Source organism: Sus scrofa, chromosome 14, assembly GCF_000003025.6.
Source record: "Sus scrofa isolate TJ Tabasco breed Duroc chromosome 14, Sscrofa11.1, whole genome shotgun sequence".
NCBI classification, from domain to species: Eukaryota; Metazoa; Chordata; class Mammalia; order Artiodactyla; family Suidae; genus Sus; species Sus scrofa.
This window is the reverse complement of record NC_010456.5, coordinates 138,540,925-138,568,577: the sequence shown is the minus strand read 5'-3', so window position 1 is coordinate 138,568,577 and position 27,653 is coordinate 138,540,925. Positions and strand designations below refer to the sequence as shown.

Sequence of the window (27,653 nt, the reverse complement as noted above, 5' to 3'; positions counted from 1 at the left end):
AACTGGAAATAAAAATTATGGATGAATCTGACACAAGACAATGCTTCAGTTCAATTCAAAAATTAAACTCATTTAACCTTTAACTCAATTTAAATTCTAAACGGATCAGCATGCAAGAACTATCCTGTACGTTAATATCACGGAGCTGATCTAATTAGTGATGCAATTTAAAGAAAATAAATTTAACAAACCAAGTACATTTTGAGAGTTTACAGCTTGAATGACATTAATATTTTAAAAACAAAAAGTTGAAAATTATTCACTAGTCACAGATGGTTTAATAACAGAAAATATTAGAGATACATGAACAATACAAATTCTGGAAATCAAAATCCAAAGGCAAAATATGAGAAATGCGTGTCCATGGTCTCAGACACCATGCGGTTTTGTTTCCACAAAAGGGAAGGGAGGTGGGCAGGAGATGTGACCCGGGTGGAGGAAGGGACCCACACGAGTGGCTCTGAGTCGCAGCTGCCAGGCTGCTTGTGTGGCACCCGCTCTGTCCCCTCTGAGACAGGCCCATCCACCACTCGGCAGGGATGCCTCCTAAGGGCCACGGAGGGACACTGCGGCTGCGGCCAATTCCCCCAGAAGCGGCCCTGCAGGACCACGGTCCTGGACGGCCTCTGCGTGTGCACACAAGGTCCGGGCCCTCGAGCCTCAAGGCAGGCCAACGCGCAGGCTGGAAGGATCTGGAAGAGCCTGAGGCTCTCATCAGGAGGGACTTCCCTCAAGCACAGGGCACGGCTCCAAGCCCTGCACCCAGTCCTCCGGGGACACCCACACGCGGGGCTTCCGCATCCGGCCAGGACCGCCCCTCGGCCCTCCTGGGGGACAGGGGAAAGGAGTCCTGTGGGGCGTCAAAGGGACGGGAGAGCCGCTCCCTGGGACAGCGGCCGTGCCATCCCTTCCAAGACAGGCGTGAACAGGGGAGCGGTGGGCACCTCCTAAAGGAAAGCGACCGTTCCAAGCTGAGGATTTCTGGATTTTTCACTTGTCACGGAGGAAACCACTCACCTTTCTCTGCTTGAAACTGGCCAATTTACCTCCTTTACTCTGAAAGGCTCTTACACCCCGAGTGGTGGAAACGTCCCAAAAAAATCCTTTACTCTGACAGTTTGGTTCATATTTTGAACCCATATATTTGTAGCTGTCATTCAACCGTTCTTTCTTCCTTCCAAAAGGATCCTGGCAGACTGAAAATTAAATGAACCAACCTGCTTCTAACTCACGGACACAGGCATGTACGGCTTGCCATTTCTGTCTCCCTGCAACACAGTAATAAGATTGACAGAAATAAAACTTTCACATTGCTCTTTTTCCTTAGATGGATCCAGAAAATTTTACATTCAATGATGCTTTTGCTTCAAACTGTCCAACTGCCTTCTACCACCCTTCGCCCAGACCCGGGTACACAGCGGAGCAGAGCAACAGGCTCGCCCAGCAACGTGGAAAAAGAGAGAAAGAGTCCAGAGAAGCGATTGAAAGCCAGGGAAGCCAGGCACTGCCGAGCTCGTCTCTTCTAGGTCAGAAACCACAGCGCCTCCCAGCCCAAAGCGGCTGCCTGCCAGCGCTTGGGCAGCACAGCGGCAGCGCGGGCACCCTCGGGCCACCCGGAGAGGGTGGAAAGCACCAGTCACTATCTGCTCCAACCCCCAGACCCAATTCAACGTCAAGACCCAGCTGTCCTTCAGGAGGCCTCAAAGGCGTCTTCCCCCCGCCAGTGGAGAACTGCTCTGGCACATTCCAGGGGTGAAAACGGGCAGTGCACCCAACAAGCCAGGCCACCCTCTGCCAGGGAGAGCACGGAGGCCCCGCAGTGACACTCTCTCAGGCCCCGTGCCCATCCCCCTTGGCTGGCCGGCCACCACCCACATCAGCAGAGGAGGGCAAGGCCTGACCTGCACGCCACCACCGCCGCCGCCTCAACTCCAGAGCCGGTGGGAGCAAGACATACCCGAACCACCACGGTACCGTGTGTGCCTATCCAGTAGGAAACAGCCCACATGCGGTTTTAAATTTTTCAAAATACAGAATTTTATAATGGTTTAGTTTGGTTGGACCATAAGCTTTCTCACTTTGCATTTCTGCATTTGCCTAAAAAGCTTTACATAGAAAACGTTTTGGAACGGAAAACAGAGGTAAATGTTGACGGATGTGAGGCACATGCAACTCTCTCTGGCTTCCCAGGGCCAGAAGTCCTGCTGCTGCTTTCATAACGCTGAGTTCGACCTAGTCCATGTTTCAGCAACCAAATACTTCAGTCAACTTGACGGAAAACTCCACGAGCCCTAAAATAACCTAAGGAAAACAACAGTATTCTCCCGCCCTTCTCAGGAGCTTTTTAACGTCGTGAGGAATAAGGATGAGGCCAAAGCTTCGTGGCCACACGACGGCGGGGAGGGGAGACGGCAGGCAGGCGCGCGTCAAAGCCTGAGCGTGACAGCTGGTGACGGAGACCTGACAGAGGCAGGAGGTTATAAAACTGAGACTCTTATGCCACTTTCCAGACTGAAAGTCTTCACTCACAGTTTTAGGAAATGAGTCATGTGACTTGTACACAAAAGCCATCAACGACCACTGTATGAAGCCCTCTGCACAGGCCACGGGTCTAGCATGGGGACCGGGGGTCGTAGTTTATACAGAAGAGCACAAGGAATTCCCTACCGGCAGCTGTCAGCGGTCAACCCCAACCTGCCTACTGAGGAGAGCAGCGTTTCAGAGGAGACGGAGACGCCCAGGACTCGCCAGTGCCCAAGAAGGAGGGTGAGGACAGGGGTCCAGGGTCTTTAGAATGCTCTGCCCCAATCCCCTCGGCCACTGCCCAGCACATCGGCCGGGCTCAGGACACAGCCTTGGCTCGACCTGCAAAAAGCCAAGGTGGGGAGAGCCCCCTGGAGCTGGGTGAGGGCAGCACCTACTTCTGTCAGACAACATTCTCATCAGAAGCCTTCCTGCCACACCCAGATGGCATCAAACTCTTGGTTCTCTCACGTGACTCTTCGGGAAAGAGGGAGCACTTCCAAACTCACTTCACCAAGTCGGAATAACCTGAACGCCAAAACCTCACAAAGACATCGCCAAAAAAAAGAATTCGAGACAAGCATCCCTCATGAACTTAAACACATAAATCCTCAACAAAATAGCAAATTTAAGCCAATAATATGTAAAGGAAAAAAAGATTATACCCTAATCAATGGTGTGGTACAGCATTCCAATATTGGTTTAAAAATCCTAGAATTAACTTACATCACTTTAACGAATAAAGGAGAAAAACAGGATTATGCTGACACATGGACAAAGACCATTAACAAAGTTCAGCAGACGGAGGAAGCAGTCTCAGCGGGGGAAAGGCCACCTGTTGAAGCCAACAAAGGCAGCGGTCACCCCGCACGGTGATTCGCACGAAGCTGCCCTCTGTGCCCGCAACGCAGCAAGACGTATGTCACGACGTGTATTCAGCGTCACACTGCAGGTTCCAGACAGGGCAACAGAGCAAACAAAAGGCGTGAAGATTCCAAGGAAGACGTGAACTGTCCCAACAGACGTGGTGATTTTCTACAGAGAAAAGCCCAAGCCAACGGCCAAAGAATTCCTGGGGCTGAGACGTGAATTTAGTGATGTGCTCGACTAAGATCAACATACAAAACCAGGAGTTCCCGTCGTGGCGCAGTGGTTAACGAATCCGACTAGGAACCATGAGGTTGCGGGTTCGGTCCCTGCCCTTGCTCAGTGGGTTAAGGATCCGGCGTTGCCGTGAGCTGTGGTGTAGGTTGCAGACGCGGCTCGGATCCCGCGTTGCTGTGGCTCTGGTGTAGGCCGGTGGCTAAGCTCCAATTGGACCCCTAGCCTGGGAATCTCCATATGCCGAGGGAGCGGCCCAAGACCAAGAAAAAAAAAACATACAAAACCAACTATCCTACACCAGCAGCAACAGTTTAACTGGTTTAAAGAAAAAAAAAAAAAAACAAAACAATTTAGAACACCACCAAAACATAGAATATTGAGGCGCTCTCTCGTGGCGCATTGGGTTAAGGATCTGGTATTATTGCTACAGAGGCATGGGTCACTGCTATGGCATGGGTTTGATCCCTAGCCTGGGAACTTCCACATGCTGAGAAATGGCCAAAAGAACCCACTCAAAACAAAGCATTTAGAAATCAGTTTTACAAAAGACATGCAAGATCTTTAAAAGCTGGAACCTATAAAGCACTACAGAGAAAAACTGAAAAGAACTTAAACAAATGCAGAGATAAACCACAGTCATAAACTGGAAAATTCAATTTAACATGTCAAGCCTCCCAAAGTGATACAGAGATTCAACGAACTCCCAATCGAAACCCCAACAGGCATTTCTGGAGAAATTGACACCTTGATTCTAATAGGAATATGCAAATTGTGACTTAGAAACCAAGACAACCTTTAAAAAAAAACAACAGTGGAAGGACTCACACTACCTTGACTCAAGACTTATCACAAAGCTCCATAACCAAGAAAGTGCAGAACTGGCGCAGGAGCAGCAAAGAGATCAGCTGAGCAGGAGTTCCCGTCATGGCTCAGTAGTTAACGAATCCGGCTAGGAACCATGAGGTTGCGGGTTCAATCCCTGGTCTTGCTCAGTGGGTTAAGGATCCGGCGTTGCCGTGAGCTGTGGTGTAGGTTGCAGATACGGCTCGGATCCCGCATTGCTGAGGCTCTGGCGTAGGCCGGTGGCAACAGGTCCAATTCGACCCCTAGCCTGGGAACCTCCATATGCCGTGGGAGCGGCCCAAGAAATGGCAAAAAAAAAAAAAAAAAAAAAAATCAGTCAAGCAAAAACAACATGCTGACATGAAGAACACACACATGCATAGTCACATGACTGATTTTTGCCAAAAGCACTGAGGTGATTCCATGGAGAACAGAAGTTTTATCCTCCTCATAAATGATGCTGAAACAGCTAAGTGACTATGGAAAAAACTGAGTACCTCACAGCACGGTACGTCAAGATGATGGAACATATATAACGTAAAAGGCTAAATTTAGTGTTTCCCAAAGAATTGATAAGAGAATGTATTTGTGAAATTAGAGTAGGCAAACATTTCTTCAAGGCATAAAATACGATAAAGGGAAAAAGTTGGTCTTCCTCAAAATTAAAAACTACTCACTGAAAGACATTATTAAAAAATAAAAACACAAGCCTGTGACGGTGAGAAAATGAACAAGAGCTATATTGGATCAACTGACGTGTGACCAGAACCACAGATCGATGGAAACGCCAAGAAACACCACTTAAAACGGGCAAGAGGCTCGCCGCACACGGAAAGCTTACCGAACGCGGTCAAAGGAAGGCGTCAGGAGGGCGGGTGACCCCGCGACGAGACAGCAAGCTCGCCAGCCCCACCAGCCCCGCCGAGGAGTGGGGGGGCAGCAGGAAACCCCCGGGCAGTCCGGGTGGAAACGGAGGATGGCACACTGGGCGGCGAGCGCGGGCCGCTGCTTCTGAGGGGACACATCCACTGGCCATGCCATCCATCAGTGCCAACACCTGGGCGTTTCTTCAAGAGAGTGAACACCTGTGTCCACAGAGGCCCGAGCAGCACGATTCACCGCAGTGTTATCCACAGCAGCCAAAAGCTGGCTTCGGCAGGAGGCGGCGTAAAAAGTAGAGACGGGTGGATCCCTGCGACAAAACTACTGCTTTTTACTGGAAAGGAAGGAAGGCCTCGCTGATACAGGGCAGCCCGGGGCACCCTGAGAACGCTGCTGCGTCACATCCAAAGCGTGCGTGTCCTGCGGCCCCTCCATGCAAAGTTCCAGCCCAGGCAAGACTGAGCCCGGGCGGCAGAAACCACCCCGGGGGCGTCGACAGGGCAGGGCCGCCGGAAAGGGAGCGCGGGCAACCTCGCGGAGTGTGGCGCGCCTTGCTCGGGGTTGGCGGCCGTCTGGTTGTGCCCGTGTGTGACAACTCCCGGGACTGTACCTTCACCTTCTGTGAATCTCACGACGCAATTTCGCCTCCGTCTTTCGAACATGAAACAAACACGCGTCACCCTGGGTAGTGGCACAGACCTTTCTCAGGCTGCCGTCCGCCCCTGAAATAGCACCCCCCCAAATTAACCACATACAACAGTCAGCCGGCGGCCCCCAAGGCCACCCCGCCCTGCCTGCCCCCACGGACACCGCCTCCGCGCTTCCGGCCTGGTGCGGCCGTGAGACCGAGGAAACGGAGCCGCCGGAAAGGGAGGCGCAGTCCTGCCTCGCTGTCCATCCGCTGCTTGGACCGTGCGTGTGGCAGCTCCGTCCCACGGAGCCCGAAAGCCCAGGACAGGGACCACGGCCTGAAGGGGCCGAGCGGAGAGCAGAGAGGGGCCGAACTCCCCGCGACCAGCGGCCAGCAGCCCCAGGTCCCCGCTCAGCCCCGAGCGGCCCGCTGCATCCTCCTGGGCCCGTCCGTGCAGGGCCCTGGCCTCCAGATGCACCCAGTCCTGCCGGGATCCAGAAAGCACACAGAGAAGCAGAGCCAAACCGCACGTGCACCCTGGGCTCCTTGGTAGCCGGCACTGAAAGCATTTTAGGAGGCGTTTTCCTGCCCCTTTTCTTCCCCAAATTCACTTCAAGGAGTGTCTTTTTTTAAACAAACAAAAATTCAACACATCATTTCTGTGATTTACTGTGCAACTGCACCGGCTAAGAGACAAAATGACATTTCCCTACAAATTATTTGGTGGCTGTGATTTTCTGAACACTACAGCCAGATGGTTCTCATAGAAAGAGAAGAGGGCATTCATACAGTTCAAAGGTTGGCTTATTTTTTGGTCTTAAAAAAGACTATTGATTGTACCACGCAGCTCTGCAGGAAAAATCTCGACAGACGAGGCGAAAATTGATACTTACGACTGCTTGTGCTCATTACGGCCACCTCTGACAGGGGTCCATTAAAATCAATTTTTATGTTTCTTACGTATTTGCTTTATCTAACATTCTTGGCACTGTGTTTATTAGCCGGTTAAGACAAACACGGAGCCAAAGAGTGGGTGGGTTTTCCCCTCTTCTGTCAGAAATAACGAGAACTACAATTTTCACACAACGACGACTCACACTCGCCAGGGGAGGAAACTGAACGGCACACTCCAGAGCAAAGCCTCCGGGAGTGCCGGCACCATTTCACGCCTTCGCACCTGGAGACGTCCAGGGGACACGGTTCCAAACAGACAAACGCGCTCCTTGGCAACGGCGACCCCCCAGCGTCACGCTAAAGGGGGCTTCCGACCCTTCACCCTTGGCGGAAGGCCCACCACGTGCAAGGAGGCCCGCGGCGCTCCCGACGCCCACCTCCGGACCGAGAAGAGAACTCGCCCGGCAGGCCCATGACCCCTGAGGGCTGGCCTGAGGGAAGAGTCAAGACCGGGCGCCCCGTCACCAAACGCCCAGAGAGATTCCCAGAGCCCACTTGCTGAGGCGTCGAAGTGTTCCGTGCCCAGTCCATCCACCCCCTGTAAACGTTCGCAGCAACTAATTACAGGTTCTGCCCCGCGGTGAATCGCAGACGGAGGCTTCCCGGACAACCCAGGCATGTGCTGACCCGGCCGCATCACTTCTGGGGAGGTGTCACCTTTGGGACCGGCAGCATGCGTCTGCCGCTGCGACGGAGGGAGGACAGGCCACAACCCCATGACTCCTCTGCTGCTCGGAACCACCCCCCGGGGCGGGCATCACAGGGGCCCCACTCACTCCGGGTCCAGGGTCTTCCGGCCGCACAGCCGTATCTCATGCAGCCCCTGCTCACAGCCAGAGATCTCGATCTTCCCCAGAGGGCTGTCCACCACGGCGCGTCCCATTTCGCAGGTCTTGCCCATGCTCCCGAGGACCTGAAGAGAAACCAATTCGAAGGCGAGGCTCAGTGAAGGGGGCGGTCATTTCGAAAGCGCGCCAGACGCACCAGCTGTGTCAGACACAAAACCTCCAAAGCCTCTCCCTCGTTTCAGGAATTTACTCATGTAACGTGTAGGCTTCACAACGCAGTTACTCTGAAGACAGAAGAGGGCCAACCAAGAGTCCTCTCCTTCGAATTTCTTCATTACGCTCTCCTAGTCTCATTTATCTTTAACCACGGCGTGGCGGAAGCCGAAATGAGAGCTCCTTTGAAACAGTACCTAAAGCTATTTAAAACAATTCCCAATAACCTTTTCAAAGAAAGCTGAAAGCAAGCCATTTGGTATGCTGAATAAAGAACATTTAAAAATAAAGCATCATGAGATAAAGTAGAGAAATGGAGTGAGGTGCAACTCAGCACCTAACACAACGGCCCAGGTGTTAACAGGTTGGGAGGTGCAGGATGTTGGAATAAAACTCGCAAGCTTTGGAAAGAGAAGGAGAGATGGGAATTTTGGTCAACAGAGAAAAGGTTTAAAAGAAAGAAAAGAGGCACTAAGAGCAGGGAGAAGACAGTACCAAGGTTTAGGCAAATTAACGTTTCATAAAAATCACTCTGACTCAAGGGGAGGCACGAGGAGAGGGTTGTGGGGAGGCCTACGTGCACCGGCCCGAGCGCCCGGGCCGCCGCCTCTCCCCTGAAATTCCTCCTCTGCTTCCCGGTCCAGAGGAAGCCTGCCTCCCTCCTGAAACCTTCGGTGCCAACATTTCCCAGAGCCCCACTGTCCCCTGCAGCTCCTGACGACAACCTCAGCCCCCACAAGGCCCCAGCTCCACGCGAGAAGCTGGGCGGCGGGCCCACCATCTCCGCCCCTCTGCCCAACAAGCCCCTCAAATGAACTCGACCAAACTGCAACCTGCATGAGTCCCCCGGTGCGAGCACCTCCGTGAAGGGCCTACCACCTGCCCTGCCCCCATGCCAAACGAGGACTGCTGCCAGTTCTCCTCCCCTCACCACGCACACCTGGCCGGGCACACCTGCACTCCATCACGCGGCCTCTGTGCACCTGCAGCTCTCACTGCCCCCACCCTCCCGGACTCCCTCACCAACCCCACCTCCCCGAGCAAGGGCCTCCTCCAGGCCTCAGCGTACTGGGGCTCTCCCCACCCCTCACTTCCAACAGCACGCCACCACTAACGACGCCAAGGGCTACAGCAGGGTCAGCACACTAGCCCTGGGCCAAACCTGGCACAGCACCTCCTTTATAAATAAAGTTTTATTGGGACTCTGCCACGCTTACTGTCTGCAGACTGGCTGTGGCTGCCTCCCGCTCCGGTGGCCTGCAGCCCTAAGTCGCTGGGCGTCTCTCATCTGCAGTCTCGGGCCTGGACACCAGGGTCCTCTCACTCGGACTGTCCTCCCCTGTCCGTCCCCCGGTACCGTGCGGCGTGGTGTCTGCTGGACTGGCAACCCTCACCACCTTACCCCAGTTCTCTTCCCTTCTCTGCCTCCCGCCTGCTCCTGGACCACAGTGATTCTCCTCCACCCTCCCAGCAGCCCCAGGACAGAGGCACGCGTCTGGGCCTGGGAGAGGTCACGCAGGTGCTGGAAGGCAAGCTTCACTCCCCAGGTTCCGTCCTAAACCCCTGGGGCTCCAGAGCCACCCTGTTCCGCAACCCCCTTTTTCTGCACATGGTCAGGGGTCCGCACTGGATTCCTCTCCAGTTCCCAGTAAGTGGACACAAGATTTTGCTGGGAAACCTTCTCCGATGTTCCCCTGAATCGAAGGTGCTCTCTGACTCATCACATCACACTTTCGAGGCTCCCCCACTGCCTGAGGGATAAAACCCACAAAAGAGTCTCCGCACGGCCCCCCATCACCTGGAAACAGGGCTCGGACTGGGCAGGGGGAGCAGGTGATGGCCTCCGACCCATGGCTTCTCACCTTGAGCAAGTCACCCAACTCTCTGAGCCACAAGCGCTTTGATAGGTATGATAAACGACACCCACATCACAGGCTCAGCGCGAAGATGGGCGATGGGTGTAAAGACCTGGCATCCTGGAAGGACTGGAGATTACCGTTCCCCTTGCCACGCCCAACAGCTTAACCAAGCGCCCTTGGCCCTTGACCTTGTCACCCAGAGTCCACTGCTTTCCTCCCTAAATTCCTATCTAACGGCTTCAAAATCCTTACCATTCCTCAGCAGCAAACTGCCACCCCTCCCCCAACCCCTGGGGGCATCCCCTCACGTCCCAAGCCAGACTCAATTGCTGTCCCCACCCCTGGCATCGGGGGACACTGCCCATCACGCTGAGCTGCTGGCAGGTGATCATGCAACCAGGAGTCAGGGGCCCACTGAAGGCAGACGCTTCACACACGTGAGAGGCTGCGTCCCATCCGTGTGGCGCAGGATCATCAGCACGTCCCACCCAGGCCAAGGTTCAGAGAAGGATCCCGGGGCCTGGCAAGAAGCCCGGACACGCCGTCCCCTCCTGGGAAACGCTCCCTGCACGTGAGCGGCTGAGACCTCTGAGCAGCCTTGCAAAAGCGACTAGCGTAGTTTCTCTACCCGGCCTTGTCAACGTGTTCATGCTCCTGCACGGCCCCTGCTCAGGAGCAGTGGCCTCCGTCAGGCTGAAGGCTGTGTCTCAGCAGAGCCAGGCTCAGGCCCTGGCTCAGGTCTCAGCTCTGGAGCACGACAAGCCCACCTCTGGCAGGAATCCTGATGGCGAGCATCAGAAACGGATACTAATTTAAGCACAAAAGCAATTTACTGAAAGGCGGTTCCATAACTCACACAACTTCTGGGAAGGCTACAGAAGCAGTATCAGAAAGCTGCTGGAACCAAGACTGGCCCCAGTCCAATCACAGCCAACACCAAACCCCAGGAAACACCTGTGCGGGCAACCGGGACTGCAGGCACGCAGCGGGCACTCTGGCCCCTGTTGCCCCTGGAAACGGGATGTTGCAGCCACTGCTGCCCGGGCTCCCCCTCACTAGTCCCAGGATTCAAAGCCCAGGCAGGAGCCCAGACCTGGCGTGGGGGCCAGGCCTGCGTGCGCCTGTGCCAAACGGCTGGGAAAAGGGACACTTGCCAAGAGGGCATTGTCCGTGTCGGCCCAGCCCAAGGAAGTGGACCCAGCACTGCTTCTGAAATTCAGACTGGCACCCACCTAACCAGGAGGAAGGTCAAATGTCAGGTGTCGACACCCCTCCCCAGGCCTCATTTTCTCATCAGAAGAGAAATACCCACTGCACAACCTTGCTGGGCTGTGCGGTGGGCCCGGGGGGCAAACACAGAAAAGCCAGCAGTGGGTGAGGGGGCCAAGCACTCCTGCGGTTTGGGAAGGGCCTCCAACCTGCACAGCACCTGACCCTCACCCCTAGCCCCAGGGAGGACGGGGAGACACATGCGGGGGTGCAGAGCAGCTCAGAGGTAGGGCGATGGAGGTGACAGGGGTGCAGGGCAACGAGAACTGCCCCCCCCGGGAGGGACAAGCAAGTCTCTAGAGGGCTCAGTCCCCTCGGTCACCTGGGAGATGCGCCTCGCATGCTAAAAGCCGGTCCAGCAGCCAGGCTCTGAGCGCAGTCTGGACTGGCTGAACTCCTGAGGCGGGGGCAGGGCTGCCAGCCAACCCTGGCACAGCGTGAGCTGGACGGGCTGCCCCTGAACCAAATAACCTCTCACACTCCAGCTCCAGCATCTCCAAATCGCACCGAAAGGGCTCAGAAGCTCGGCCTGAAGCCGCCGGGCAGTCCCTGACCAGCGGCAGCGTGTGCCATACGCCCGGCAGCACGGCGCTGGCCCCAAGTGCTGGCTGCCACATGGCATTAAGAACCAGCTCCGCTGACCTGCCCACAACATGGTGAGTCAATCACCAATCATGCCAAGAACCAACCAAGGGCAATCAGCTCTTCACAGGAGTAACTGAGTGCTGAACAAGCGGCATATGTCACTTCTGGCCACGTCCAACCCGCTGGTCATTTAGTTACGTGCTGTCTGAGGAGGGAGCCTCCCTCTCCCAGTTCAACGGGAGGGACGCCAGCCAGCCGCCCTGGGGGCACGGAGCCCCTGAGACTGGCACCCACGGCCCAGGTCCTTCTGGACTCAGTCAGCCTGGGCGGACCTTCACCAGCACCTCTGGGTCCTTAAGTGCCTGAGCAGAACCACTGCCAGTCAAATAACACACCGTAACCCACCAACAGCCACTTGGCCGAGAAAAGCAAAGACGCAATTTTTACACAGCTTTGTATCAACGCTGCCAAAAACGGCACTCGAGACTCCACGGACGGGCAGGACATCCAGCAGAGTCCTCCCGTGAGCAAGGGTACCAATGAGCTGATGACCAAATCCTATTTGTAATGGCTAGGGTGTGCCCAGGATGGGGCCCGTGGGCAGCATGTGGGAACAGGAAGCCCAGGCCGAAGCAGCAGGTGTGCGGCAGGTCCCGTGGAGCTGGTGGGCCTGGCGGAGAGGTGGGGAGGGGGATGGCTGCACATGAGAAGGCGGCGTCGCAGACACCAGGAGGGACCCACAGAGGCTAGAAACTGGGCAGCAAGCAGAGTGGGGCTTCAATAGCAGACGAATGCATCAGGGAGCCAGAGCGTCTCAACACAGGCTGGTGGGAGGAACCGTCTGGAAAGCGACAATGCCACACGTACCCAGGGCTGCCATGCACAGCGGCGGCACAAAGAAGCGGGCGGAATTCTGAGAGCTGCGAGTAAGACAGACCTGCCGGGCACCCCCCACAGCAGCCCCCCCACCCGCCAGAGGCCAACCCGTCACCCGGCTCCGAGCATCAAACCCACCACCAGCCATCAGCCAGCACCCGAGGAGAAAGACGGGGGCTGAGAAGGAAAGCGGGCCCGGACAGGACCCGTGCTCAGGGCGGCACTGCAGGACTCGCCCCCGGCCCGAGCACCAAGTCCACGACCTCTTGGGACCCACAGGGCGGCCGCCGCCAGGCAGGGAGGGCGGCTGCCGTGGGCGAGAGGGCCCCGCACACGCCGCCGCAGAGCAGCTCGCGGGTCTGGAGAAAAGGCCGCCGACACGGAGCCCTGCGTCACGACAGGGCCAGGTGCCCAGCCCCACCTGGAAAGCAGGCTGGGGCGAGGAGGGCAGGGCGGCGGCGGACGGGGCCCAGGGGCTGCAGGGAGCCCGCGGCCGCTCAAAGCCCTGGAGCTTCGACAAGGGAGGGAGCCGCCCGGTTTCCTGTGCAAAGGCTCCCTGCCCGCTGCGGGAAGAGGTGGGAAGCGGCGGGGCCCCGACCCCCAGGCGTGCTCAGGAGCGGACCAGCGGAGGCGAAAACAATGAGCCATAAATAAATCACCAGAGATAAATGTTTACAAGCACCTGAGTGCCCCTTGGGCACGAGCCACTGGGCGAAGGCGCTGGAAACGGGACGAGACCAGTGTGGTCTCGTCGGGGCGAGAAACTCCCCACAGGAAGCAAGTCGGGCCCTGTCATCTTCACGGCTTTTCTGTACGTCAAAAATTACTCCAAAATAAAACATCATCATAGATACGGTGGAATGATGTGAGATAGTTCTTCTCTGACTGTATCTTCTGAGTTTTCTATAGTCAACTTGAGTTCCTTCCACAAGCAGGAAACATTGATTAAAGTCCAATATAATATAAAATACGGGTGATGATCGCAAATATTCTACGTTTATCATTGGTTCAAAATCTCACACATGTGAAACTAAGGACTGCTAATACTTCTCTGCATAGAATAAAAACTCTGAGGTACGATGTTTTAGAGTATTTGAGTTAAAAAGGATTGAACAAAACGAAGCTACACGGGAGCCAAGAGATCTCCTCCTTTCCTGTCTCAAGCCCCTGCACACGGGGCTTAAACAGCCCCCCAGACAACACGGGGCCTCCTCTCCTGCCGGACCCGTCTCCGCCCAGGACTCCGCCGTGACTCCCTCCTGCTGCTCCTCAGACCCACGACATGCTCGTGCCTCGGGGCCTTCGTGCCTGCCGCGGACTCCTCCCGAAATGCCTCCCCTCCACCTGCTGGCACGGTACCCATGTCACTGAACCCCACCCCTGCTCAAGCATCGCGTCGCAGAGAGATCACCCTCCCACATTCACCTCCTCCATTCCTTCTCTCCCACCCTTTCCCTTCATAGAGCTTATACCCTATGAATCTACACTGGATGTCTTTTTGTTTATTTGCTCTGCGTTGTCTTCACAAGTGTGGAAGTTCCAATACAGGCAGCAAATGTTATGTGACAACTCTGGTCCATGCGTAACTACAAGTTTGCCGAGAGGACTTGTTTTGATTTTTAAAAAAATTGTATGTGGAGAGTTCCTGTCACGGCTCAGGGAAAATGAACCCAGCTAGTATCCATGGGGTTGTAGGTCTGATCCCTGGCCTCGCTCAGTGGGTCGGGGACCCAGCTGTTGCCGTGAGCTTGTGGCTTGTGGTGTAGGTCGCCGATGCTGCTCAGATCCCTAGTTGCTGTGGCTATGGTGGAGGCCGGTGGCTACAGCTCCAATTTGACACCTAGTCTGGGAACTTTCATATGCCATAGGTACAGCCCTAAAAAGAAAAAAAGAAAAAAAAAAACCTATGTGGCTGGCACCATCTCCTCCCCTTTCTTCCTTCCCTGACAAGGCAGATGTGATGCCTGGAGCTGTGGCAACCAGCTGGTGAACATGAGGCAAATGCAAGACTGGGGAGTCCTTATCCCCAACACTGTGAGCCACTAACACATCAGTGTTGCCTGTTGCTAGATTTCTACTTGTGAGAGGTGGGGGGAAAAAAAAAGCCCTGTTTTATTACAAGTCAGTGTTCTGAGGATTTTCTATTTTTTCAACTTGGAATAGTCCTAATAGATCTGCTGTATGCTGGCACTTAGAATGCAGCCTAGATGCTCAGTAAATACTTGTTGAAGAAATGAGCTAATTATCCAAAGCATTAGTATCACCTGGCGTAAGCAGGAGCATGCCAGGATTAACCAGAGCCCGCAGCTGGGGTCTGATGATGACCCGACGCCCACAAAGGCAAGCGTGAGTTTTCGAGAGGAAGCGGAGGAGCGTGGAGACCCGGGCAGGCCGGGCAGTACATGTGAGGGCCCTGGTGCTAGAGGGAGCACAGGCTGTCTGCTAGGAAGGAGGCAGCAGCCGCAGGAGGGAGAGGCCCCATGTTTGCAGCAGCTCCTGGAGGTGAGCACGGGCGTGGGGAACAGGAGGGAAGGCAAAGGGTAGCAATGATGACCCCAAGGGCATCTCGGGCAGAGGAAGGGAGCGCCGTGTCTGGGATGCTGCGACCACACCCATGAGGAACAGGGTTCTGATGTGTGCACAGGTTCCGGGGCCGAGTCACAGAAGCTGCCAAGCCAGAAAGAGGAAGGAAAATTGATAACCCAACCTTCTATTACTGCAAGCACCAGGTTTATTTAGGTTGCTTAAAATAGGGGCTGCCCTGGAAAGAGCAAGCTGGGCAGCTGCAGCCCAGGGGGTGCTCCCTGCCACAGAGGCGTGGGGGCCCCGTCGGAGGACAGGGAGGAAGAACGCTGTCAAAAGGCCCACCAAGCAGCTTCCAGAGTGCCTGACCCAAGGTTTAAGAGTCTGAGAACTAGAGGATGCTACGGAGGCTCCACAAGCCAGTCCTTTGACTATTTACCTAGAGCAGCCGGGGACCTGCCCTCGTGTGAAACCCACACGCCTTATCACCCCCCGGCCGCAGGCAGAGCCAAGTGCCCACAGGCCTTCACCACAAGCCGCATTTAGGACACAGAAGGGATTAAGGGGCTGGGTGCCCACCCCCCACACTCACAAAGCAGAAACTCTGGGACACACCCAGCCTGCCGCCCAGCAGAGCAAGGGCCAGCTCCCTGCATCATCACTGTGGCAGCCACCTAAAACCACAATGTGGCTGACATTAATTGGTGGCAGAAAAAAACGGATTTTTCATGGCTATTTGGAGACCTCTGAAAAAAATGAACTGAATTTCGTTTCATCTCCCTTTTAACATGAATGGCGTTTAATGTTCTGAATTAAGCAGCTGGCGCCAGAGGCCAGGTTTCCACTGCATTAAAAGCAAGAAACCCAGAAACAAACTGTCTTCTTTCTTCTTTGCATGTAGTTTTCCAGGCTGGCCATGCCTAAAATCTGTCCTTCCACGGAGTTCCCGTCAAGGCTCAATGAGTTAAGGACCTGATACTGTTTCCGTGAGAAGTGGGTTTGATCCCTGGCCTCACTCAGTGAGTCAAGGATCTGTTGTTGCCACAGTTGTGGCATAGGTCGCTGTTGTGGCAGCCAAAAAAACCCCCAAAACCTGGTGAGGGAGGATGAGAGAAAGACTGGATGGGCTTGATCTCCACCAACTGTAGAAGCCAGGCAGGATGGTGGTGGGGAGAGGGCGCCGTGGCGGCTGAGAGACCTGCTCACAGGCCGGGGTGTTGCTGGTGGCTTTCGCCAGGTCACCGTCCACAAAGGTTGGCCAAAGCACGGCTCAGTTTATTATGCTCTAACTACCAAAAGGGCTCAGTTACAGGGACCCATCTGGACATGATTTTCCCAAACAAAATACTGGCACTGCCGTCTGGTACGTCAAACTTAGAATGGATCCAAAGGTTGGGGAAAAATACCACTTCACGTCTACACAAAAACCAGCAAATGGGCGTTTACGGCAGCTGTTTCCACAACGGCCAAAACTCAGAAGCAATCGACACGTCTCTCACTAGATGAATGGCGACATAAACTGCGGCACATCCAGACAACGGAGTATTACTCAGCACTAAAAAGAAATGAGATTCCAAGCCACGAAAAGACACAGAAAAAACTTAAATGCACATTACTACACGAAAAAAGCCGCTATGAAAAGGCTACCTACTCCATGATTCCGAGTATATGGAGACAGTAAAAAGATGAGTAGTTACTGGGTTTGGGGGGGATTTTCAGGGCAGTGGCAGACAGGTGAAATCCCACATCTGCCAAAGCCCGTGGAGAGCACGCCCCCGAGAGCGAACCCGGATGTGAGCAATGGACAGAGGTGCCACCGGTGGGGGATGACGACAGTGGGGGGAGCAATGCAGCTGGGGGGGTGGAAACTCTGTGAATGTTGCCATGAACCTAAAGCCGCTCTAAAAAATAAAGCTTATTAATTAAAAATAGAATCATTCCAAAGCCTCTTGATATGGCCTGACAGGTGAGGGAAGTGATTCTCCCGGTTTGTGGCTCAATTTCGGTGAACCCAGTCACACGAACCCACGAAGAGAAGAGAAAATCTGCATTACTGCACAACTAGACTTTCAGGTTAAAAACCGCCTGGGCGGGGACGCCCAGGATCCCGCGTTCTGCCCGGTCTGCGCGCCCACGCGCACGTGCGGGATACGGGTCTCCGCCGTTTCCACCCTCATCCCTGGAGACAGGCCTGCGGGGCAGAGCGCCTTCCCGGTTCACGGCGCTTTAGCTGCGAAGAATACTCCTGCCAACCAGAGCCCGGGAGCGAGGGCCCGGGTGGGAACGGCCCTGCCACAGCACCACACACACCCGCGTCTCCCTCGGGCGCTCGGCGTGGTCTCGCGGCGACCGAGCGCCGACCCCATGCAGCACATTAGAGGACAGACGAGAAAGGGCCTGCCCTTCAGCACGGCCATGCGAGAGAGAGGGACAGCTCGGAGTTCTGTTCATGGGTCTTTTAAAACAACCACGTCTAGATAAAAACAGGCGCTGTCCACTTTTAGAAGTTATTCTTAAAACTCAGCGGTCCTTTCCGAACTTTTCATTTTTGCTCATGTTACCAGAGAAAGGTCGGAGCTGTGCAGGAAGGTAGTAACTGCTTTTGTTCTGAAGCTTAAATATTGTTTCGCATCTGTGCAGTAAAAGAGGAACTCGTTAAGATGTTAGAATACAAACCAGTGTGTGTGTCTAAGAGAAACAGATCACACAGAGAGAAAAGGGCATAAAAATTGCATGTGTAGAGTTGTAACAAACTGCTCCCGAAATCTGGAACTTCAAGCGCTTCTGAAAAATATTTCCAGGCACTAACTATTGTTCACATAGCCACTTCAACAGATGCGCTAAAATATCTCTGAATCTAGCCCCAAACTGGTGTGACGCCAGAACAGGCTGGACACCGTGCAGAAAGATCTATAAATGTTGTTTTAGAAGTTCCCAGTAACCACCACTTACTGAACATGTTCCCTACAAGGCTTCCCGACTAACCCGGGCACTGCAGGCCTGCGTCAAATCTACACAAAGATTGAAACAGAAGCCCCTGGTGTCAAGGCGTGCTCAAACCTGAGTGTGCGGCTCGGGGTACGCAGCACACATGCAATCACGGGCCTCGCAAGTTAATTTCATGAAGGAAAAATTATTACACCAAAATGAAGATAAAAGAGGAACATCACAATTTTTGTTAAGGTAAAAAGGGAGACTTCAAATAGGTTCCCCCTTGCTGGGCTCCCAGACCTCAGGAGCTGCCAGTCACTGCCCCTTCTGCCTCTGCTCTGAGACGACCTGGGTGGAGGGTGGCAGGGCCCTGCCCAGACGCACTGCTGGGGCACGTGGTGCTGCCTCCTCCTCTTCGGGCAATTCACAGAGATGGCGCTTGGGACTAAGCCAAGGAAAAACTATTCTTTTTTGGTCTTTTTTTTTTTAATGGTCGCACAGGTGGCATACGGAGGTTCCCAGGTTAAGGGGTCAAATCTGAGCTAAAGCCACCAGCCTACGCCACAGCCACGCGGGACCCGAGCCGCGTCTGTGACCTACACCACAGCCCACCGCAAAGCCAGATCCTTAACCCACTGAGCGAGGCCAGGGATCGAACCCGCATCCTCATGGATACTAGTCGGGCTCCTTGCCGCCGAGCCATGACGGGGAACTCCCAAGGAAAAACTATTCTTCAATAACAAATACACCACCAGCCACAGGACCCCAGGCAGATGATCAGAAGGAAGCAGGTCACCAATGTGAATGGAGCCCACCAACCCAACCAAAAAACGGGCAGAAGACCTAAAGAGACATTTCTCCTAAGACTGACAGACGGCCAAGGCGCAGTGAAGAGATGCGCCACGTGGCTCCCCATCAGATATGCAAGTCAAGGCCACAGGGAGGTACCACCTCGCACCGGTCAGGCCAGCATCACCAACGGGTCTACAGGCAGCAAAGGCTGGAGGGAGCGGAGGAAGGGCGCCCCGCCCCTGCGGGTGCAGCCACTGCGGAGAACACAGAAAACGAAACTCCCACCCGACCCAGCATCCCGCTCCCGGGCCCGCCACCAGGGCTGCGAGGCCACACGGTGACCGGCGGGGACACCCGGCGGGGGACGGCAGCCGCCGAGGGGTGCGCGCTCCGAAATCGGCCCCCTCGGCCCCCAGCGCAGCGCCTGGCATTCGGTCCACAGGCCCGGGTCTGCTGGTTTCAAATCAAGCGGAGCCTCCAAGCTTTCGTACAGCGAGACCCGCCTCAGGGCTCCGGACCCAACGAGAGCGCGGGGCTTCGGCGAAGGAACCCCAAGTCCCGCGAGACCCTGAGTCCGCGCGAACCCCGAGTCCCGCGTGGATTGAGAGCCCCGGTGCATGTACAGGAGCTGTGCTGGCCTGCAGGGTGACACCCACGTCCTTGACTCCTCGAATCTCACAGAATCCCCGTATCCCTCCACATCCTGAACTTCAGTGAGGACCAAGGATGGTCCGCTTATAATTTACGATAAAGAAAAAAACTGAGATTTCCCCTCATTTAACTGCCCCGGTTCTAGCTGCACCTGTTCCACCAGTGGTAACAGTGACCACGTCGAGGAAGGGCAGAGCACCCGACCCTTGGGGCTGACCGGGTGGTGCTCTGGCCCTGGATCAGCCCTGCGTGTATGGCAAGGACCCCCGCCCCCACTCGCCATGGGTCCTGCAGCTCACACGCTGCACAACCTGCAAATGTTCTAGCACTTCAGGCACCAAGTCCGGGGCTCCATGGTGACAGTTTGTCATGGAGGAATAAAGAGGGTGGCAGGCTGGTGCTCAAAATGAAATGTCAGTTCTTAGAACTTCTGTCTTGAGAAGCTTCAGCTTATATATGCCACGGCAGAAAATAGCCTCATTCTTTACAGGCCTCCGCAGTTGGGCAAAGTTGAACTGACTTCTTAGAGAATACGTAACGTGCTAGAGCACGCGGGAACATCTGAGAGACACAACTCTGTCAGTCAGGCAAGGCAGCCGATCCCAGGAGAGTCCCCTTCTAGAGCAGGACAGGACGGGCCCAGGGCAGTGTGGCCGCAGCACCCTGAAAGGGAACACACTTCCTGGACAGCCGGGCCGTGGGAAGTAAAAAGCTCCCAAGCATCCCTTCCTGCCCGTGAGATGGGATTCAAAACCACCCTCACCAAGAAGGGACCCACAGTATCCACGTATCTGACGCTGGTGTGCCACCGAGCCATGGGAAAAAAGGCCTAATTAATCAAGCTTTCCACCTGCGTCTGGTCAGAATGTGTACGTTAGAAACGTGTGCTTTTTTGTGTCAAGGATATAATTTTATAGCTCACACAGGGGACTCACTGTAACGCTGTCCCCAGGTTCAATAACGAAATCCTTGTTTGCACCGATTCATACAGCGCAGTGAATACAGTTAGATCCGAATTCCGTTAACAGGCTCCACCGAAATGGCCACAGCAAACGGCCAGGAAGTGGATCCCCACGCCTGGACCACGAAGCAACTGCGCCCCCGTGAGCAAGAAGGCTGCCAAGGGCCGCGTGAGCAGAAATGTGCCCCCGTGAGCAAGAAGGCTGCCAAGGGCCGCGGGCCCAGATGCAACCTGTGCAACCTGTTCCTCTCGGCCCCTCTCCTTTCCTCCCAACCCTCCTGCCTTCGGCAGCATTTCCCTGGGTCCATTCTGCCCATTCGGAAAGGTGCTCAAGGCCAAGAAGGGCAGAGAGCGAAGCGCTCAGGCACCTGAACACATGACGACGGTCAGGGGTGGGCAGGGTGCAGGGCATTTTTAAATGGCTGGAAAAAGTCTAAAGGAAAACACGTCATGACTCGTGAAAATGAGAGGAGATTCAAATTCCAGAGTCTGTCGACACCACAGCTGCACTAGAGTGCAGCCAGGCCCCCTCTGTGTTGCGGAGGCAGCTCCTGTGAGTGCAGCTGACTCTGGACCAACACGGGTTTGAATGGTGCGGGTCCACTTTTACCCAGACGTTGTCAACAGGAAATGCCATGGGAGTGTGGCTCCTTGGTTGGCTGACTGTGCAGATGCAACACCACAGAGCGAGGCCCGACCCTCAGCTACACCGGGAAGTTCAACTGTGTGTGCTGGGGGGGGGGGGGGGGTTGGCACTCCTACCCGCCACGCTGTTCAAGGGTCAACTGTCGTTGTACAGAGACCGTGGCGCCTGCAGAGCCAGGAAGACTCACCGTCCAGTCCATTTCAGGAAAAATCTGCCACCTCCTGACCAGAATGCACATGGAAGTGACAGTCAGACTGTCCCCAGGTTTGTGCTCTTGGCTCCTTCTCTCCCCACCTGCCCATGAACAAATCGTAGGACCACGTTGAGCCCATATGCTCACCACCTCACCTCTGACACAACACCCTCCAGCAAAATGTACTGGCTTAGAAAGACCAGCCACTAGTCTGCCGGAGCTCTAAGCCCGGCCACCACTGAGGACCACAGAACCAAGAAGTCTTCTTTATCCCTCATAAAGAGTAAGCCACGCAGTGCTTCTGTGGGGAAGGATTCTCTGGCGAGAGGCGCAGCATGATTTATGATTTAGTGTCCTGAATGGAAGGGCCTTATGTTCCAGATACGCTCTGGCGGCCGGGAACGCGCCAGCCTTGATGGCACAAGGCTCTTGGAGGGACAGGCGCCATCCCCACAACAAGGCCAAGCAGCCACCAACGTACACACCGCTTCTGAATAATGAACCCAAGGCAGGAAATGTTATGTTCTAAATTAGCTACATTATGCCCCAAACCTATCAGTGGCTTGATAACTTGAACATATAATTCTATACCTTTTACTCCTTAAACAATAATTCAGTCTAATCCTGCGACTGAAGCCAAGATTTCCAGACCAAAAGTGCACTTTCCATTTGATTAAATACTAATAAATGCAAGAATAAAAATACCAGTCTTCTATCTTACAATAAATTCTTCCAAAACCATATACTCTTCGAATTAATTCTCTCTCTGGAGAAGCAGACAGGTTCTTCTCCTCAAAGACAGTTTAGTAGCCTCAAAATCTTAATTACAACATTTAAAACATAATTTATAGTAGTCCAAGGCTTCCAGAAAGATGCCATCACAGTGACCTGCCAGCCAGCACGGCCACAGGTGGGGCACTGGGACGGTCAGTCTCCGTGCGGAACAGACGGCGCGGGGAGCCGCGAGCCTCGACAAGGCGAGCCAGCCGAGCCCATACACCTTTGGCCCTTTTCCCTGGGTGTTTGGTGCTTTAATGTATTATAAAATATCTTCACACGTTCCATCCACTAAGGAGTAAAGAGATTAAATACTGCCAAGAGGAGAGTTCTCAGAGCAGAGATTTTCTGTGTTTCTGTGGCCGTAAACAGCATCAAGACAGGACACCAACACCAGTCCCTCTGCGGTGCACGCGCCTGGGCCGGGGGCGGCACCCACGGCCCTCCTTATACTGTGTGACCTCGGCTGACCTCCAGCTTGAAGAGTGGGCACAAAACCTGCCTCTGCCACGATGACGGCGGAGCACTCCCTCCAGCGGGACACTCAGGGCTGAGGCCACAGAGATGTCAGATACCACTGCAGGAGATGGGCAGGAATGCATCTGAATTACAAACCATCTGCTAAAGCCCCCTCTGCAGAGGGCCCCAGCCTCCTTACAAGTGACAAAGAAACAACCCATCCCATTAGGAAGCAGGAGGAAAACCTTGTGGGAAACCTAAAGGGAGATACCCCCTCAGCATCAGTCCTGGGCTGTGGTGCTTTAGTTAGATCTGGGAACAAGCTTTCCCCAGGGTACCAGCAGGACAGAGTCCGGCCGGGAGAGACAAGTAGAGTGACCTTAGGGAGCCTGAGCATGTGTGACTTCTCGGCCCCATTTCTTCCTCTAATTGGGACACCATGCGGACTAATGAGACAGTCATGGGCTACCCACGACCTCATCAAAGTCCACCCAAGGCAGCCCACCCCCGGGGCAGCCAAACCGCCCCCCAGCAAAGAGGACAGGTCACAATGCAGCAAAGTCTCTAAACCCCTTTACTTCTCTGCTCCTGCGTTACCCTCCTCCCCGTCCCTCTGCCCTGCAGGAGCCGAGCAGCAAAGGGGCAGATCCAACCTGTCTCTCCCCAGGCCAGGCAGCGGCGGTCGGCGGGGGACAGGTCAGCATCAGATGGCACCCCAGTAACTGGGGGCTCAGGAAATTCCGGGCCACCCTAGGACAGGGCCAGGGCAAGACCATCTCTGGGTCCTGGGATCTGCTCACTGTAGGCAAAAGAGGATGAAGGCATCGGATTAAACTAGGTTCAAGTGAAATTTAATGTTTAATATAGAAAAATCATTTTTGTTCAAGTTATGTGATTTCAGTCACTTGTCATACACATGGAGAAGATATACATAAAATCCACATTTACACACAGAATCTACGTTTCAATAAAAACAAAGACCAACTCATAACCAATTTATCTACAAATGACACAGTGACTAAGTATTGTGCAAATATTTTTCCTTGGAAATAGGCATTATTACAAAATCATATGTAAGCTATACCCAATCTTTGTTCAAATAATTGATATAATCATCTCTCTCATATGTTCCCACTACCATGAGGGAAATCTCTACTGTATATTTCAAAAACTAGCAGAAACGTAAAACTTGTTACTACCAAATTAGCTGATATGTTTTATCTAAATTACAACAGACTGAATTCTTCGAATAATATTCACAGATGAGAATCTTAGAGATCTGCAATGTGAATTTCAAGGGTAACTTGAATTACAAGAAAAATCCAGACTGTAACAGAATAAATAATGCTTTGCTAATTAACTACTTCTTTAAATGCTAAGGACCTAATCTATTAGCAAGCAAGCTAACATTTAATATCTTTAAAAGAATGTTTTTAAAGACATTGCCATTTTCTCTATTCCTACGCCAGACTGTGAACACAGCGTGAGCAAGGCACACAGGTGAGAGCTGGGCGGAGCTGGGACATTATCTGTCCAGAAAACACAGGAACGTATCCGTGCAGGTGACAAGCGACCTGGCAGAAACACTGGCTGTCCCCTCCCCTGTTTTACGACGTCCTCTACAAAGTCAAGACACTTTACCTCTCATTTTTTCCTATACTGAACACCAAGGCCGGATTGTTTCTGGAACGGTTTTGGCCTTCTTTCTGAGACCCCACCTGCTGACACTCCCCCACCCACAGGGATGGTGCCGCCCTGCAGGGGTGGTTTCCAAGGGCGGGTTCAGGAGACCCAGGCATGGGGGGTGGCGCTTCACGGAGCCAGTGACCAGGTGCGGGATACAAGTTCCCCATGTTCCTTCTGTGCAGGTTATCAAATATACTTCACGGTGGTAAACAGACGTGTGTATCATTTTGGAAATGAAGAACTCGGCGTCCTCGAATACATTCAGCATGTTGTACGACCGTCACCACTACCCATTCCCCAAGCTTCTTATCACCTGCACAGAAACTCTGTGCTCGTGCACCACCACCGCCCCCCTTCCCTCCCCCCCCAAGAAACCACCATATTTTTGTCTCTGGGAATCTGACTACTCTGCACACCTCCTACAGTGGAATCATATCGTCCTGCTGTGTCTGGCTTGTTTCACAAGCATGACGTCTAAATGGTTCATCCTTGTCGTCGGAACGTCTGGAATAGCTGGAATGTACTGGAATGTCTTTCCTTTTGAAGGCTGAAAAACCTTCCACTATATGGATGGACCATATTTCGTGGCTTACCTGCTCATTCCTTTTTTATTTTTTGTTTTTGGCCATGGCATGTGCAGCAGCTTGATGTGAGATCTCACGTCACAGACCAGGGATTGAACCTGGGCTGCAGTGAAAGCCCCACATCCTAAACACGACCAGGGAACTCCCAACTGTTCATTCCTTGGTGGACATTCGGGCTGTTTAATGTTTGACTACTGTGAAGGACGCTGCTTTGAACACGGTGTACAAGCATCTGTTGGAGGAGCCCCTGCGTTCAGTTCTTTGGGGCCGACGCCTAGGAGTGGAGCTGCGGGGTCGCATGGTGCATCTGTGTTTAACTTTGCGAGGAACCGCCAGTTTTTCAGCATTTGCGGCCCCTGCTTCCACTCCCAGAAGCAATGCACAGGGACTCCAATCTGTCCACATCCTCGCCAACACCTGTTCGACAAGTTATCAAACGTTCTTCTTCCACGGAGGACACGAGTAGTATACAGACTATAATTCAACAATTTTTTTTGACATGAGTAACCCGCAACTCAGTCTAACAGGACTGGTCCTTTCCTGGCCGTTCCTGCCTTTCCTGTGCCAGGCTCTCCGTACGCTTCCTCTCTGAGCCTTGCACTAGCTTGTGAGGCGCATCCATTGCTCTGATGAGAAACACAGGCTCAAGACATGAATGTGACTTTTCTAGAGCCCGGAGGTGGGCAGCGGATGGGGCTGTCTGCCTCCAGAGTGCTAACTGGGGGGGCTTCCTTTAGATACAAGCTTATTGATACGGAGCACATCAACATGCACTAGAAAAACATGTAACGAATATATATGAAACACTGGTCTTCACTGGAATTCCTCAGGACAAGGCTGAAGCAGATGTTTAAAGTAGACCTAAGCTGATGCAAAGAAAATATGAAGCAAGCATGGCTGGAGGCAGCCCAGAGACCCATGGAACTGGCGGATGAGCAAACGACAGCTCAAGTGAATGAAATCTGGGGACTGCTGCCGACACCGGCTGGCGCTGTTTGGAGGTCGCGGCAGAACCGAGGCCTCATTCCTTTCCGTCTCCCCTGAGTCCCGGGCATACAGGCTCCACAGGGCAGATGCTTGGTAAATTGAATTTTCTGCCCTTTCTCGCCAGCCACACCCCGAGGACGAAGCCCACTTTAAATCCTTGACCTGGGAAGACAACAGCCAGACCCAGATGCAATGAGGAGAGACAGCCTCGGGTGGGAGGGGGCGTGGAATGCACCCCGAGGGTCCAACCACTGGGGGCAGCCAGTCCTGGGATCTGGGGGTGTAGATTCGCGTGAGCAGGAGTGGGCAGCCGCTGCTCTGAGTGGCTCCCAGGTGGGGCTGACGCTGCAGGCAGCTCTAGAACCAAATAGACAAACATCTAGCCCCACCTCTGGGCTCTAAGCCTCCATTAGCCATGTCTGCTGGCCTCTGTATATACTGAGCCCAAGTATCTTGGGAGAAGGTCTGTTATCTCACCCCAAAAAGCTGACAGCCAGTGAATGTCATCATGGTAATAGGGTCAAGCCAAAACCGAAGTGATGCTGGGAGCAATTAATTTGGATCCTATCACGCCCTGGGCCACCAAGAAGCTCACTGCTTTTAATTCCTCGCCCATTTGGAAACATTTTATAGAAAGTGTGTCACTTGTTTGGAATACCAGCTTTATTTATTTCACTGCCCCTACTTCCTGAGACTAACTCCCTCATTTTCATTTTACAAAGCATACACACGTCTGTAAATGTCCTAAAATTCTTCCTTGGCCCACGTAAGATACAAATCAATAAAATGACTGAACTTAGTGAAATAACCGGCACATCTATGATTTGCGACAGAGTTTTTAGATCTGCCAGCTGTATTTCCAATATACCCAGTATTTCACCCATTCTCACACCTCGATCACAGTATCTTTGCCGAGATGCATGGTGCCCGCCACATTTTTTGTCAGCTGGAAGAGCTCTCCAAAGGGCATCTCCAGGCCCTCACAGGGCAGCAACCCCACCACGATTCTGCAGTGCTCAGTGCCCCCAGAGCTGCACCACAGCAAGGCAGTGATGTCTAGCACCCCACCTGCACCCCATTTCCTCAACCACCCCCATGCCTGGCAGAGGGGTCTGGATGCAAGAGGCACTCGGGAGGTGCCCCCTCCCACCTGTGCAGCCAGCACGGACCACCTCACACTTCTGAAGGTGGCACAGCATCTGGACAACACCCTCAGCACTCACCCACGGACCACCTCACACTTCCGAAGGTGGCACAGCGTCTGGACGGCGCCCCCAGCACTCATCCGTCCTTACACTTCAGTTTCAGGGCTTTCCCCGAGATCCCTGGTTGCCCACAAGCCACACTGTTGACACCCGTGTTATATCTCAGTCTACGAAATATCTAAAAACTACTCTCCAGGGAATCACTTCTGTGGCACATAATACCCAGATTTCCTGTTCTTAGCTGGTCCCCACCTGGCCCTGCTGGTTCCATCACCTGTGGTCGTCCGAGAAGACAGAGAGGGGGCTCCCTGGGCAGAAGTGCTGAGGGGAGCACCGGGGCTGGCTCCGGGCCACACCGGGGAAACGAGGGTGGCAGATGAGCCCTCTGCAGCTCGCTCCCAGCGTGGGCGCCGAGGGCCTCCGCGGCCTCTAACACCCCAACCAGAGATTCAGACGGCACCCGGGGAACGGCATCCAGTCCGGACGCTCCCAGACCCTCTGCTTGTCTCCCTCTTAGCTGCTTGCTCGGCGGCAATCAGCGCCTCACTTTTACCAACAGCTGGTAGACAGAAGAAAGGCTTTCTGATACTTAGAAGCTCACTTTTTCACAAAGTTTGAAGGAGCTGACGTACAGATTTCAGTGATCCAAGCAGACCTACTCCCCCAGAGTTACATACAACTGGGGGGCCAAATAGCTAATAATCAGAAATAAAATGCCTGCCGGAGCAGAA

The 27,653-nt window shown here is 53.9% G+C and overlaps 1 protein-coding gene across 4 annotated transcripts in view; it reads right to left on the bottom strand.

The window, feature by feature from the left end:
• MGMT (O-6-methylguanine-DNA methyltransferase) overlaps positions 1-27,653 on the bottom strand; it is a 269,539-nt gene that overhangs the window by 202,966 nt on the left and 38,920 nt on the right. For 2 of the 4 annotated variants that reach the window (XM_005671579.3, XM_001928553.5), the window contains one exon: positions 7,714-7,850. In XM_005671579.3, the coding sequence (XP_005671636.2) occupies positions 7,714-7,850 (137 nt within the window). Of the gene's footprint in view, positions 1-5,311; positions 5,527-7,713; positions 7,851-23,113; positions 23,260-27,653 lie in introns of those variants that run through there. The other 2 variants (XM_005671577.3, XM_021073764.1) reach the window with 2 other exon arrangements.